Source organism: Rhinoderma darwinii, chromosome 4 (genome assembly GCF_050947455.1).
Source record: "Rhinoderma darwinii isolate aRhiDar2 chromosome 4, aRhiDar2.hap1, whole genome shotgun sequence".
In the NCBI taxonomy this organism is placed as follows: domain Eukaryota; kingdom Metazoa; phylum Chordata; class Amphibia; order Anura; family Rhinodermatidae; genus Rhinoderma; species Rhinoderma darwinii.
Window position 1 is genome coordinate 146,031,691 of NC_134690.1, and position 15,801 is coordinate 146,047,491.

The 15,801-nt window shown below is 42.2% G+C and overlaps 1 protein-coding gene across 2 annotated transcripts in view; it reads left to right on the forward strand.

Annotated features, from left to right (window-relative positions):
• The window catches only part of PIK3CA (phosphatidylinositol-4,5-bisphosphate 3-kinase catalytic subunit alpha), an 83,037-nt gene that overhangs the window by 51,426 nt on the left and 15,810 nt on the right, over positions 1-15,801 (forward strand). For both annotated transcript variants that reach the window (XM_075861647.1, XM_075861649.1), the window contains exon 18: positions 11,838-12,008. In XM_075861647.1, coding sequence (XP_075717762.1) covers positions 11,838-12,008 — 171 coding nt within the window. The remainder of the gene's footprint in view (positions 1-11,837; positions 12,009-15,801) is intronic.

Genomic DNA, 15,801 nt, shown 5'->3' on the forward strand with positions numbered 1-15,801 from the left:
TTTTGCAGGAGGAAAATTCCTCCTGTAAAAACTGACCCTGGAGGTTTTCATGTTTGACGTGGTTTTTGAGGCGGTTTTCCAGGCGGTTTTTCAGGCTGTTTTTGCCGAGGTTTTCACACGCATGAGGCTGGGTTCACACAACCATGTTAGGTCCATAATGTACGGAACGTATTTCGGCCGGAAGACCCGGACCGAAGACAGTGCAGGGAGCCGGGCTCCTAGCATCATAGTGATGTACGACGCTAGGAGTCCCTGCCTCGCTGCAGGACAACTGTCCCGTACTGTAATCATGATTACAGTACGGGACAGTAGTTCCACGCAGAGGCAGGGACTCATAGCGTCGTACATCACTATGATGCTAGGAGCCCGGCTCCCTGCACTGTCTTCGGTCCGGGTCTTCCGGCTGAAATACGTTCCGTACATTACGGACGTAACATGGTCGTGTGAACCCAGCCTGACATCCTTCTGTCAACGGATCTGTCACCATTGAAATGAATGGTGATGCAAACGGAACTTACTTCACACTTGCCTTTCCGTTGAGGGGTTCCCCTGACTGAAAGCACCGACGGAACCCCTCAGCAGAAACCACGCTGATGTGAACAGGCCCACATTAAAAAAAACATTGTTTTCTGTTTGCATCATCATTGACTTCAATGCTGATGGATCCGTTGCTAATGGGATTCCCTACACTGCGGTATTGGTTCAGTCGAAACGACAGAACCCTTTGCACAACGGGGACAAACAGAAACCATTAGCAACGGATCTGTCACCACTTCACACTTGCCTTTCCGTTGAGGGGTTCCCCTGACTGAAAGCACCGACGGAACCCCTCAGCGGAAACCACGCTGATGTGAACAGGCCCACATTAAAAAAAAAAAAAAAGTATACTTACTTCTTGAATCAATTTCCCAACATCAATGTCCATTCGGTGGTACACCTCTGCTGTCGTCATTTCTGTTCCTGAAATGTTAAAAAAAAATAAAAAAGAGATGACATACATGAACAACTGCATAACAAAATAAAAAAATTAAAAATAAAATAATTGAAAAAAAAAATTAAAAAAAAAATTGAAAAAAAAAAATGCACAGCTCCATACATGTATAGCATGTATGGAACATAGGAGCAATTGCACTTACTTGTATTCGATTTGGATGCAGGACTTCGGTTTTCTGTATCCCTGAGTTCTGTCCACGATGTTTTTCAGGCTCCACGAGCAGACAGGAAATGACAGCCCCTTGCTGGGCTGGACTAGCAGCAGGAGACGACTCCTGCAAGAAACTCCTCCAAAACACTCGGCAATATACTCGTCAGAAAACACCTCACTAGTTCGAGGTGTTTTTTGACGTGTCCCCATTGCTTTCAATGCGGTTTTGGACGCGGAAACCGCATCAAGAAGGGTCATGTCCCTTCTTTTTGCCGCGAGGCGTTTTTTTTACTCGCGGTAAAAAAACGCCTCTGTCTCCCATTGAAATCAATGGGAGTCATTTTGGGTCGTTTTTGGCGCGTTTTCCGACGCGTTTTCCGCGTCAAAAAACGTGTCAAAAAACTCCGTGTGAACAGGCCCTTAGACCTAAGTTTATTAAGTCTACAGTGAAGAGGTTGAATAATTCTCCCCACATATTAAGCTCCGCAGACACAATCTTTTAGATTATGAACTGTGATTGACAATTTGAGATTTTCTCTTTATGTTAAATGTATTCCAATTGTGATTTGAACAAAAGGTGGTGGTATTGTGGGTGATAGTGTGACAGCATAGGCACCTTGGTGTGCCACATTTAAAACTCCCCACTTTGAACTTAATTTGGGGCTGAAAGTAAGGAAGTTTTGTCCCAATTTGTAGAAAATGTACCCTACCTGGGTCCTAAAATATTTTTTATAGTGGGATCTCTCCTAAATGTCAGGAGGGGTTTCGGGGGGAGAACAGTTAGTGTATAAATGATTAAACATTGTTCTAATTTTTTTAATTTTTTCACGAGTCAGGAAATATTATAAATTAGATTCTAATTTATAACATTTCCCAGTGCTGGTCACTAGATGGAGCAATTCCCAAAATTTGCTTTATGCTGCAAAATTTGAGAAAACACACTCGCTCTAGTGAGCTCACAGAATCCCCCCTCCCTTATCCTGGCTAGTGCCAGGAGAAAGGAGGGGATTGAACGGTCAAACCTCCTACACTGTGTGTCGCCATTTTTTGAGCTAACACACAGTGTAGTAGGGTTACATACAGTAGTAATCACACACTAAAACCCGTACATACACATAAATAACTTACCTGCCGCCGCCGCTCCTTCCGGTCCGTCTGCTCCCTCCGCTCCAAGTGCTTGCATTAGAACACAAGTCCGGAAGCCGCGACCGGAAGTAGTAATCTTACTGTCCGGCCGCAGCTTCCGGTCCACAAGAAAATGGCGCCGGACGTCGCTCGGCCGAAGACCTTCCATTTGGACTGTGTGGGAGCGGCGCATGCGCCGTTCCCACACAGCCGGCGTACAGCATAGTGAATGGAACGGGTCTGGTTCGCATTCTCTATGGGGCTGTATTCCATGTCTGTATGTCTCGTTAATCGACACATCCAGAGATGAAAAATATAAAATGGCAGCCCCCATAGACGAGAAAAAGTGCAAAAATAAAAAAAAGTAAAACACAAACACACAAATAAAACGTTTTTTAATAAAACACTAAAAGCAAATTGATATAAAAAAAAAATAATAATTCGCAACACCCTTCCTTTAACCCCTTAAGGACCCAGCCACTTTTGGACCTTATGACACAGCCTCATTTTTTAAATCTAACGTGTCACTTTATGTGGTAATAACTCCAGAATTCTTTTACCTATCCGAGCGATTCTGAGATTGTTTTCTCGTGACATATTGTACTTTGTTAGTGAAAAAATTTGGTCGATAAATTAAATATTTATTTGTGAAAAACACCAAAATTTTGAGAAAATTTGCAAAAATTAGCATTTTTCTAAATTCAAATGTATCTGCTTGTAAGATGCACAAAATAGTCACTAGTTAACATTTCCCATATGTCTACTTTATGTTTGCATCATTTTTTGAACATCCATTTATTTTTCTAGGACGTTACAAGGCTTATAAGTTTAGCAGCAATTTCTCATATTTTCAAGAAAATTTCAAAAGGCTATTTTGTCAAGGACCAGTTCAGTTCTGAAGTAGCTTTGAGGGCCTTGTATATTAGGAACCCCCACAAATCACCCCATTTTAAAAACTGCTCCCCTTAAAGTATTCAAAACAGCATTTAAAACGTTTCTTAACCCTTTATGCGTGTCACAGGAATTAAAGCAAAGTGTAAGGGAAATTTGCAAATTTCATTATTTTTTTCAGAAATTCCATTTTAATCCATTTTTCCTGTAATACTGAAGGTTTTTACAAGACAAACACAACTGAATATTTATTGCCCTGATCCTGAAGTTTTTAGAAATATCCCACATGTGGCCGTAGTGTGCTACGCGCCTGAAACAAAAGCCCCAGAAGCAAAGGAGCACCTAGCGGATTTTTCGGCCTTCCTTTTCTTAAATTATATTTCAGGCACCATGTCAGGTTAGAAGAGATCTTGTGGTGCAAAAACAAAGGAAACCCCCCAAAAGTGACCCCATTTGGGAAACTACACTTCTCCAGAGTACGGAAATACCCCATATGTGGTAATAAACCACTGAATGAATACACATCAGGGCTCAGAAGGGAAGGCACACCATTTAATTTTTGGAGTACAGATTTTCCTGGATTAATTTCTCTGCACCATGTCTCATTTGTAAAGCTCCTAAGGTACCAGAACAGTGGAAACCCCCCCAAAAGTGACTCCATTTGGGAAACTACACCTCTAGAGGAATTCAACTAGGGGTGTACTGAGCATTTTGACCCCAGAGGTGTTTCATAGATTTCATTAGAATTGTGCAGTAAAAATTTAAAATTAATTTTTTTTTCTAATAAGACGTAGCATTAGTTCAAAATTATTCATTTTCTCAACAAATAAAGGAGAAAAAGCACTGTAACATTTGTAAAGCATTCTCTCCAGAGTAGGGAAATACCCCATATGTGGTAATAAACCACTGTATGAATAAACATCAGGGCTCAGAAGGGAAGGAGCGCCATTTGGCGAGCAGATTTTGCTGGATTGGTTTTTCTGCACCATGTCGCTTTTGCAAATCCCTTGGGAACCAGTACAGTGGAAACTACCCAAAAGTGACTCCATTTGGCAAACTACACCCATTGAGGAAATCATCTAGGGGGGTAGTGAGCATTTTGACCCCACAGGTGTCTCATAGATTTTATTACAAATGGGCAGTGAAAATGAAAAATTACATTAGTTTCCAATAACACGTAGCATTAGTTCAAAATTTTTCATTTTCTCAACAAATAAAAGAGAAAAAGCACCACAACATTTGTAAAGCAACTTCTTCAGAGTAGGGAAATACGCCACACTCAGTCATAAACTGCTATTTGGACACACAGCAAGGCTCTAAAGGGAAGGAGCGCCATTTAGTATTTGGAGTGGAGATTTTACAAGATTCGTTTTTTGACACCATGTTGCATTGCATTGAGCTATAGTACCAGTACAGTGGTACCTCCCGAAAAATTACCCCATTTTGGAAACACGATCCCTCAAAGAATTTATCTAGGGGTGTAGTAAGCATTTTGACCGCACAAGTGTTTTGCAAAAATGAGTAAACAATAGATGTTGCAGATTGAAAATTGCTGTTTTCCACAGATATGCCATTTCAGTGCCCAATATGTTGTGCCCAGCTTTTACCACCGTGGTCATAAGTTGCCGTTTGGGCACACTGCCAGGCTCAGTTGGAACACCATTTGGCTTTTGAAGCGCAGATTTTGCTTGGTGTTTTACTGGTATTTCAGCTTATAATGTGGGGGCATATGTGAGCTGGGCGGAGTACATCAGGGTATATGTAAGCTGTGCGCAGTACATCAGGGTATATATAAGCTGGGCGGAGTACATCAGGGTATATGTAAAGTGGGCGGAGTACATCAGGGTATATGTAAACTTGGCGGAGTACATCAGGGTATATGTAAACTTGGCGGAGTACATCAGGGTATATGTAAACTGGGCGGAGTACATCAGGGTATATGTAAGCTGGGCGGAGTACATCAGGGTATATGTAAGCTGGGCGGAGTACATCAGGGTATATGTAAGCTGTGCGGAGTACATCAGGGTATATGTAAGATGTGCGGAGTACATCAGGGTATATGTAAGCTGTGCGGAGTACATCAGGGTATATGTAAGATGTGCGGGTACATCAGGGTATATGTAATATGTCCATGTACCTCAGGCTATATGTAAGCTGGGCGGAGTTCATCAGGTCATAATAGGATGATGTAATGGGGTGAATGAATAATCCATGGATTGGTGTGGTATGCTTTGAACCAATCCTTTACGCACAGGCCGGGTTTTTGGGGTATTATACAAAATATCTGCGCTCCAGTATTGCCTAATCTTTGACTTCTTCACTAGCCCTATAAGCCGCACAAGGCCCTAAAGTTTCCTCATCTCTGCTGCGTCTACAGGGTCTACCTGTGGGGTCCAGCAAATGATGATGTGGGGTATTTGGTGAAATTCTACTGGACCTAAAAAAGGAGTCTGGGCCGTCATTTAGCATCATTGCGTTTCGAGAGTCATAACGTGTTATTTTTCCGTTGACGGAGCTGTGTGAGGGCGCCTTTTTTTGTGGAACGAGCTGTCATTTTTATTGGTTCCATTTTGGGGTACATGCAATATTTTTATTTTTTTTTTATCACTATTTATTCAATTTTTTGGGAGATGAGGAAACCAAAAAATAGCCATTCTAGCACGTTTCTTTTTTGTTTGTTTTTTTACAGTGTTCACCGTGCAGTATAAACCACATGTTAACTTTATTGTGCGGGTCGATACGAGTACAGCGACACCAAATTTATATCGTTTTTTTATGTTTCACTACGTTCCCACAATAAAAATACTCTTTTTTTTTTTTATAGATCAGGCCGTTCCGAACGCGGCGCTATTATGTATAGTTTTTTTTTCATGTTTTCATTTTTTTTCTAATAATAAAGGAGTTGATCAGGGAAACAGGGCAAGTGTTGTTTTTATTATTTATTTATTTATTTTTCTTTCACATTTTTTTTTTTTTACTTTTTCTTTTACACTGACCTGGGGACATGAAGATCTGGTCTTCTGATCCCCGGTACAATACACTGCACTACTTATGTAGTGCAGTGGATCGTAACTGTCATTCTTCATTTGACAGTTAGCGTATTAGGTCCTGCCTCGGGCAGGACCTAATAGGCTACTGTACCTGGGCAACCAGGAAGCCTAGTAACGGCTTCCTGGTTGCCATAGCAACAATTGCCACCCGCGATCTATCACGGGGGGGCCCGGGGGTTACAGAGGGAGCTCCCTCCCTCTGTAAACAACTTCAATGCGGCGGACGTCATTGACTGCCGCATTGAAGGGGTTAAATGGCTGCGATCGGCGGTAACAGCCATTGCAGCGGCATGTCAGCTGTGTATAACAGCTGACAGTCGCTGAAGATAAAGCGCGCACAGTTCCTGTGCTCGCTTTATCTGCCGGGCGTAACTGTACGTCCGAGTGCGGGAAATCACTTGCTATTTAGACGTACGGTTACGCCCGTGTGCGGCAAGGGGTTAAGAAAGGGGTCGTGCTGTAGGATGTGCCAATGTCTGGCCAGGCTGTCCTTTGATTTTTTTTTTGTGAGCTATATTATATATGTGGTGATAAAATTAAAATCAAAATTGAGCTCTGGTTTAAGAGCTGGGTTCTTCCTTGTATTATGTGGATTTTGAAATGTGTTTTTTAATTTTCTGGTTTAAGTATGAGGCATTCTTTTTGTGTTAATTTGCTCGTTCTTTTGTAGGCTTGGGCTAGTACATAATTGGGATATCCCTTCTCTCTGAAACGTTTGTACAACACCCGACTCTGTTTTTGGAAGTTGCTGTCTAGTGTGCAATTCTTCCGTTTCCTTTTATTATGGCAAAAAGGGGATATTGCTTATCCACTTGGAGCAGTGACCGCTAGTATAGTTGAGGTAGCTATTAGTATCTAAGGTTTGGAAATGTGTACGGGTGGTGATTTTTTTCCACTGTTATTGAGATTGATAAATCCAGGTAATCGATAGTGTCCTGTTTGATAGTGTAAGTAAAATTAATCCCCCAATTGTTGATATTAACGGAGTGACAGAAATGGCTAGCACTTTCGTGGTCCCCATCCCAGGTCAAAAATCGTCAATATATCTGCGATATAGACGGATATAGGGCAAAAACAAGGGGTTTTTCCATATGTGTATTCCTCGAAAGCCCCCATGAAGATGTTAGCGTAACTGGGGGCTACTGTTGTACCTATAGCAGTCCCCCTGATTTGATGGTTGGTAGATTGGTTGAATGAGAATATATTGTTTTTGAACTCAAGCCCTTGGCAAATGAAATTAACCTGAGCTGGCATTAAAGTGGGGTCTTTATTGAGTATGCTTCTAACACTTTTCAATCCTATAGTGTGCTAGATGTTGGAATAAAGTGCACTAACATCTAGAGTGATGAGGAGCAGGGGTTTTCTCCATATGATTAGAGTTGAGGTCGTTTGAGTTGGATGGAGTCTTTTAGAAAACTGGGCAGATTTAGAACATATTTTTGTAGTCCCAGATCTAAATAGTGTGATAGATGGCAAGTGGGGGACTGAATCCAAGAGATGATTGGTCTCCCCTGAGGGTTAATTAAACCTTTGTGTATTTTTTGGAAGCTGGTAGAAAAATGGCATATTGATATTTTTAGGTAAAAGATAATTCCTTTAGTTTTTATTGAGGATGGATGAATGATGGGCGGCATTGATATCACGAAGTTGATTAGTTATTTCTATGAGAGGGTTGGTTTTCAGTAGGGTGTAATAGCTAAGATCTGATAGTATTCGTGTGGCTTCTTGTTTATGGTCAATGATCTTTTGGATCACTATTCCGCCTCCTTTGTGCGCTAAGCGGATGACCATTTTACCTGTTTTGTTTGTGATTCTTTGTGTGTGTGTGTGTTTGTGATTCTTTGTGTGTGTGTGTGCGCCCCCCGTCCCCGTGTCCTTATTCGGGATTTTATGTCTCCAGATATTCAAGGTCTCTGTAGACTAGGTGTGGAAGGTGTTGATGAAGTTACCTTGATTTTCTACAGGGTAAAATTTAGATTGCAGTTTCAGCTCAGTGTGTAGGTAGGGGTCGGTATGTTCAATGGAGCTGGTGTCACATACAGCTGGTGCGGTTTTTCTTGCCCCCAGCTGGAAATGGTGTTTGAGAGTCCGTTTTCTCGTGAAACGGTGAAGATCTAGAAATCGGTCAAGGCCCATTGCTGGTGCTGCTGGGCAACAGGAGTCCTTTTTTTAAGAAACAATGTTTCTGATGGTGTTAATGTGTAATTGGAGAGATTAAAGATGGAAGTATCACTTTCTGAGGGCTGGTGTATTCTTTTTTTTTTTTTTTTTTTTTTTTTTTTTCCCCCCCCAGGTTCCTCTGAGTAATTTTTTCTTATTTAGTTTATGGGGTGAAAGTAGTTGATGATAGTAAAAGGAGGGGGGTCCCGCATAAACTGGACTTTGGGTGTTTTAAAATAACCCCAATTGACCAAATAGATGCACACCTTCCCAATGGGTTCAACTCTTTGTGCAAAAGAGGTCTATTGGATCTACAAATTAGATACCTTGGTGCCCCATGGTTTAAACAAATTGACTGACACGATCATCTAGCATATCCAGCAGTTTCCCTATGAACGGGTCCCTTACCCTCCTTTCTTATGTCTACCTCACGTTGATATATATCCAGCACATACAATAGTTCCCATTTTGATCTGGACCCCGTGACCCCAATAGGTGCACTTACTTACCAATCTAAGGTTTATCATGGAATTCCCCAACAGAACGGCTACCCACCCAGAATGAATAGCAATCAGCACCACATAAACTTACCTTCGCTCCGTCTCTTCGTTTTTCCCTATCGACTGCACTGAGCTTCCACAGTCCCAACAAGCGTCAGGTTACCTTAGTTACAAAATGGGACTACATTTCATATAGTAGCTGTCTTTATAGAGCACTCACTAACCCTCCATAACTCCACCATAGCCTCCAACTCCCGGGCTACAGACCACTACCATTTCCAGTGGCGCGATCATGCAGACTGCAGCAGGCCAGTTTCTTCATTTTCTACACCGGTTTGATTTAAAAAATATATATATATGCTACAATACGCCAGTTATCAACTCTGCCTATATAATAATTTTATAATTGTATTAACACGTACATGCCACTGTGAGCGGTGAAATAGGTGTGTCCCCTATCTTTCTAATCTATACTGCAGTCTTTTTAGGTTTGTTTTTACTTTGACAGTGTGTTATCACCTCAATGACCTTTTTAAACCAAGTAACCTTTAACCTGTCAAAGACATTTGCATGTCTCATTCATGACTCATCCAAACACCTCTGCATGACTCATCCATGTATCATCCAAACACCTCTACGTGACTCCTCCATGTCTCATCCAAACACCTCTACATGACTCCTCCATGTCTCATCCAAACACCTCTACATGACTCCTCCATGTCTCATCCAAACACCTCTACGTGACTCCTCCATGTCTCATCCAAACACCTCTACGTGACTCCTCCATGTCTCATCCAAACACCTCTACGTGACTCCTCCATGTCTCATCCAAACACCTCTACGTGACTCCTCCATGTCTCATCCAAACACCTCTACGTGACTCCTCCATGTCTCATCCAAACACCTCTACGTGACTCCTCCATGTCTCATCCAAACACCTCTACGTGACTCCTCCATGTCTCATCCAAACACCTCTACGTGACTCCTCCATGTCTCATCCAAACACCTCTACGTGACTCCTCCATGTCTCATCCAAACACCTCTACGTGACTCCTCCATGTCTCATCCAAACACCTCTACGTGACTCCTCCATGTCTCATCCAAACACCTCTACGTGACTCCTCCATGTCTCATCCAAACACCTCTACGTGACTCCTCCATGTCTCATCCAAACACCTCTACGTGACTCCTCCATGTCTCATCCAAACACCTCTACGTGACTCCTCCATGTCTCATCCAAACACCTCTACGTGACTCCTCCATGTCTCATCCAAACACCTCTACGTGACTCCTCCATGTCTCATCCAAACACCTCTACGTGACTCCTCCATGTCTCATCCAAACACCTCTACGTGACTCCTCCATGTCTCATCCAAACACCTCTACGTGACTCCTCCATGACTCCTCCATGTCTCATCCAAACACCTCTACGTGACTCCTCCATGACTCCTCCATGTCTCATCCAAACACCTCTACGTGACTCATCCATGACTCATCCATGTCTCATCCAAACACCTCTACGTGACTCATCCATGACTCATCCATGTCTCATCCAAACACCTCTACGTGACTCATCCATGTGACATCCAAACACCTCTACATGACTCATCCATGTGACTTGGCACTTTTTCACACGTGTTTTTTTACCACTTTGTCTTGGCTATATATTTCACTTTTGCAAGGGGAATGTATAGCATTTGTATTTTACCTGATGAACAGGCCGGTCCGGCCTTGAAACGTGTAGTAATTAAAACAATATCTGATATTACATTTGCTTGTTTTAAAGAGGCTCTGTCACCAGATTATAAGTGCCCTATCTCCTACATAATCTGATCGGCGCTGTAAGGTAGGTCACAGCAGTGGTTTTTATTTTGAAAAACGATCATTTTTCGATCAACAGACAGTGATTGTGCAGTGAAAGAAGCTGGGCTGGAACAATGAGAAGTGTATGGCGCTGATTGGTCAGCGTCATACACTCCTCTGGATAACTCCCAGTTGGTAAAAAGTAAAAACACGCCCAGTCATTAAAAAAACGAATTCGCATGAATCGAAAATTGCTCATAACTTGCTAAAAAATTATCATTTTTCAAAATAAAAGTCACTTATCTACATTACCGCGCCAATCCGATTATGTAGGAGATAGGACACTTCTAATCTGATGACAAGAGCCTCTTTATATCCTCATTACTCAAGAAGGTTTTTAGCAGTTAGCAGAGCCAGGGAAAATCCGTTTTTCCTCAAACTTCTCAAATTACTATTTACCACTGCACCCTTTGGATCCGGATCGGAACCCAGGCTGCAGCAATATTTTAAAACACACATTCAAGGATGTGGTGCTCCTAGCATAACCAGCCAGGTCAGCAGAACTGATTACCTATCTGTGGCTTTTTTACTATATCATTTGATGCACTATGTGGACTTTGTTGTTTTTTTCTCCTACTGTCAAGGAACGAAGTTGGCAGACAAACTGTAAATGGCACATTAACTAAAACCAGCTTACACAAGCATGCACGCCTTTACATTATTCTTCAATAATAGCCTGTGCTGCACTATATAGGCAAAACAAATTGCTGGAGTTCTTGTTTAAGTAGTTTTGGCTCCCGGCTAGACATTCCAATCGGGCAAAAAGTTTTTCTAAGTGGTCTGATTTGTCACTTATTAGGATTCATTGGTGAATTTAATTCACTAGAATTTATGATTTTCTCTTCTTTTTTTTTTTTTTTCCCCCCTCATTTGTTTTTATGGACCAGCAAGTCATTAACTCGACAAAATAGTGAAATGGGCCGACTGACTCACTTACTCAACCCTACTACTGGGCAGATCTGAGCACAAAGCTTTGTTTTACTATTCAAACACTGTACGCACCCTCACAACTTGTGGGTGACGCCGTGTCCTAACCTAAGTGTTCACACATGGATACATGATGCAGTTCCAGGTCATTGAATATAATATAATATTTCCTTTCAGGATGCTACCGTATGGGTGTCTCTCTATTGGAGACTGCGTAGGACTTATTGAAGTGGTCAGATGTTCTCATACTATTATGCAAATTCAATGTAAAGGAGGATTAAAAGGTGCTCTGCAATTCAACAGTCATACATTACATCAATGGCTCAGGGATAAAAACAAAGGAGAAACGTGAGTTGCAATCTTGCTTTCCAACTTCTTGGTGTCGAGTTTCAAATGTATAACTGGTAAAGCTTTGTGTGTTTTTCTTGTATCTTATAAACATGTGTTTAATGTGACTTTGAAGGTGGGTTTCGGGCTGCTTTAAAGGTCAACTGTGACCAAGTTAATTAAAGGGGTATTCTCAGATCGCTGGAAGCCCCTGCACTAGGTCTGCCACCGATCGTGAGAACGGGGGTCCTGAACCCCTGTTCCTCACTGCTCAATCGCAGTGGGGAGGACATTGAATGGAGCGGCGGTCAAGAATGTGTGCTGCCGCTAGATTTAAAGTCTGTGGTAATGATGGAAATAGAGTACAGCGCTCAGCTGTTTCTGATATTCTCAGACATTGAATAATGACAGGTGCATATTCGACCGTTGCTTTATTTATTCTCCTCGCTTTGGGGATGTGCAATGAGGAGGATCTGGGGGTTCAGGACCACCGTTCTGGCGATCGGTTGGGCCCCCAGCGATCATAGACTGATCACCTAGGTGATAATTTTTTATTCTGGGCAATCTCTAAATGCATTCTATTGTATTTATAAAGGGAATGTACAGTGCATTTGTAAATTTTCTAAATTTTATGTTGAGGCCTTGAGCTAAAATAAAACAAAATTCATGTTTTCCCCCATCGTTCTGCACTCAATACCCCATAGTGACAAAGTGAAAACAGAATTTTAGACATTTCTGCAAACTTATTAAATAAAAACCTCAGTATTCAGACCCTTTTGCTACAAGACTTGAAATTTAGCTCTGGGGGGCCTCCCGTTTCTCTAGATCATCTTTGAAATGTTTCTACACATTGATTGGAGTCCATCTTTGTAAAATAATTTGATTGGACATGGTTTGGAATGACACCCCTGTCTATATAAGGTCTCACAGCTGACAAAGCATATCAGAGGAAAGAACTGCCTGTAGAGCTCAGAGACAGGATTGCCTGGAGGCACAGATCTGGAGAAGGGTATAAAAATATATCTGCACTGAAAGTTCCCAAGAGCACAGTGGCTTCCATAATTCTTAAATGGAAGAAGTTTGGAACAAGCAGGACTCTTCCTAGAGCTGGCCGCCCCCACCACACTAATTGGGGGAGAAGGGCCATGGAAAATGAGCTCGCCAAGTACCCAATGGTCACTCTGGTTGAGCTCCAAAGATCCTCTTTGCAGATCGGAGAAACTTCCAGAAGGTCAACAATTATTGCAGCACTCCACCAATGTGGGCTTTATGGCAGAGTTGCCAGAAAGAAGCCTCTCCTGAGTAAAAGACACATGAAAGCCTGCCTGGAGTTTACAAAAAAGCACCTAAACAACTCTCCGACTGTAAGGAACAAGATTCTGTGGTCTGATGAAACCAAGATTGTACTAATTGGCCTCAATTCTAAGCGTCATGTCTGGAGGAAACCAGGCACTTATCACCTGCCTAATAGCATCCCTACAGTGAAGCATGGTGGTGGCAGCATCATGCTGTGAGGGTGTTTTTCAGCGGCTGGGAAAGGAAGACCGGTCATGGTTGAGGGAAAGGTGAATGGAGCAAAGTACAGAGATATTGTTAATGAAAACCTGATCCAGAGTAGTCTGGACCTCAGACTGGGCCGAAGGTTCACCTTCCAACAAGACAATGACCCTAAGCACACAGCCAAGACCACACTGGAGTGACTTAGGGACAACTCTGTGTATGTCCTTGAGTGGTCCAGCCAGAGCCCTGACTTGAACCCAATCGAACATCTCTGGAGAGACCTGAAAATGACTGTCCAACGACATTGCTCATCCAACCTGATCGAGTTTGAGAGGATCGGCAAAGATTGGCAAAAAGTCTCATATTCAGGTGGGAAAAACTTGTGGAATCACACCCAGAAGACTGGAGGCTGTTATCGCTGCCGAAGGTGCTTCAACTGAGTGCTGAGTAAGGGGTTTGAATAATTATGACAATGCAATATTTTAGTTTTTCCTTTTCAATAAATTAGCAAAGATTACTAACATTCTAACTTCACTTAGTCATTATGGGGTATTAAAGAGGCTCTGTCACCACATCATAAGTGGCCTATCTTGTACCTGTGATCGACGCTGTAATGTAGATTACAGCAGTTTTTTTATTTAGAAAAAGGATCATTTTTGACGGAGTTATGACCTATATTCGCTTTATGCTAATTTGTTAATGAACAACTGGGTGTCTTTTACTTTTTGATCAAGTGGGCGTTGTGGAGAGAAGTGTATGACGCTGACCAATCAGCATCATACACTTCTCCCCATTCATTTACACAGCACATAGCTATATAGCTATGTGCAGCCACATAAACACACTATAACCTTACTGCAGTGTCATGACAATGAATATACATTACCTCCAGCCAGGACGTGATGTGTTTTCAGAATCCTGACACTTCGCTAACACAATCCCGACACTACAGCACAGCAAGCGTAATCTCGCGAGATTACGCTGTAAACTGTCATTTCAAACGAGATTACGCTTGCTGTGCTGTAGTGTCGGGATTGTGTTAGCGAATTGCCAGAATTCTGAATAAACATCACGTCCTTTAAGTGCAGAATGATGGGGGAAAAACACGATTTTTTTTATTTTATTTCAGCACAAGGCCTCCACATAACAAAATGTGAAAAAAGTGAAAGGGTCTGAAGACTTTCCGAATGCGTTGTATCATGTATTATATTTTAGTTTCATTAATTCGATGCAAGTCTGTAGAGAAATGTTTTTTTGTTTTGATTTTTGAAATTCTAAAACTTTCCAGAGGGCGGCTATACTGTAGATACATATTTCCTTCCTATATTGTCTGTATAGACTGCAATGCAGTGAATGGTAGCCATTTGACAGAAATGTCATAACTACATTCTCAAGGAAGAAATGGTGTGAAGCCCTTTTCCCCCAGAGACTGACAATGGAGATGCATACCAAGCCTTATCTGTTTTTATAATGTTGCCATCCTTATCTAGAACTCCAGCAGCACAATAAAAGTACAGTTACATTCTACTTAGGTGCCGTTCGCATATGCACAGCAGTTTACCTCCGGCGTGTTGAAGAACAGCCAGAGGCAAACTGATGCTAGAACGGATCCCATAGCATTCTATGGGATCTATTCTGGCACAAGGGACATCCGTTGTGGTGGCGGATCTCCCTGGGAGCCGGATCCAAAAACTTTACCTGCAGTGTTTTTGGTTCCAGCTCCCAGGGAGGTCCGGCGCCGTATCCTATCTATTTTAATGGTATGAGGAACTCTGCAAACCACACAAGGTTCAGACACCCATGTCATCACACATCAACATGAAAATAGACCCATCAATATATGCACAGGGATGGCAGCAAACAAAGTACAGTGTGTACAGAGCTAGAAAGAGAACAGGAAGTCACCATAAATAAAAAGTACGGTCCCTGAACCTATACCAACCCAGGTGTAGTAAGAATAACCCAAAAGTAAACTCCACGCCAGGAGCCCCGACGCGCGTTTCGCGGTAGCTTTTCCAAGGGGTACTGACAGGAAGAGTAGTTGATGATATACATATACTGAAAAAATGGGAGGGGTCCCTTTAAAGTAACCAATTACGGTAAGGTATTGAAAGTACCTCATTATAAGCAGCCAAGGCTGAGCCTGGTGTAAAGTATAAACAGCTGAGCTAATATATATGTAAATACCTGACTGTTGGGCAGTGAGTCACAAACACCGCCAGCTTTCACATACACGCACCACACGGACGCCACTGCGCGTGCGCATCAGTGCAGAAGCGCCGGGAAAAGAATGTTAGGTCGCACTATTGTGAGA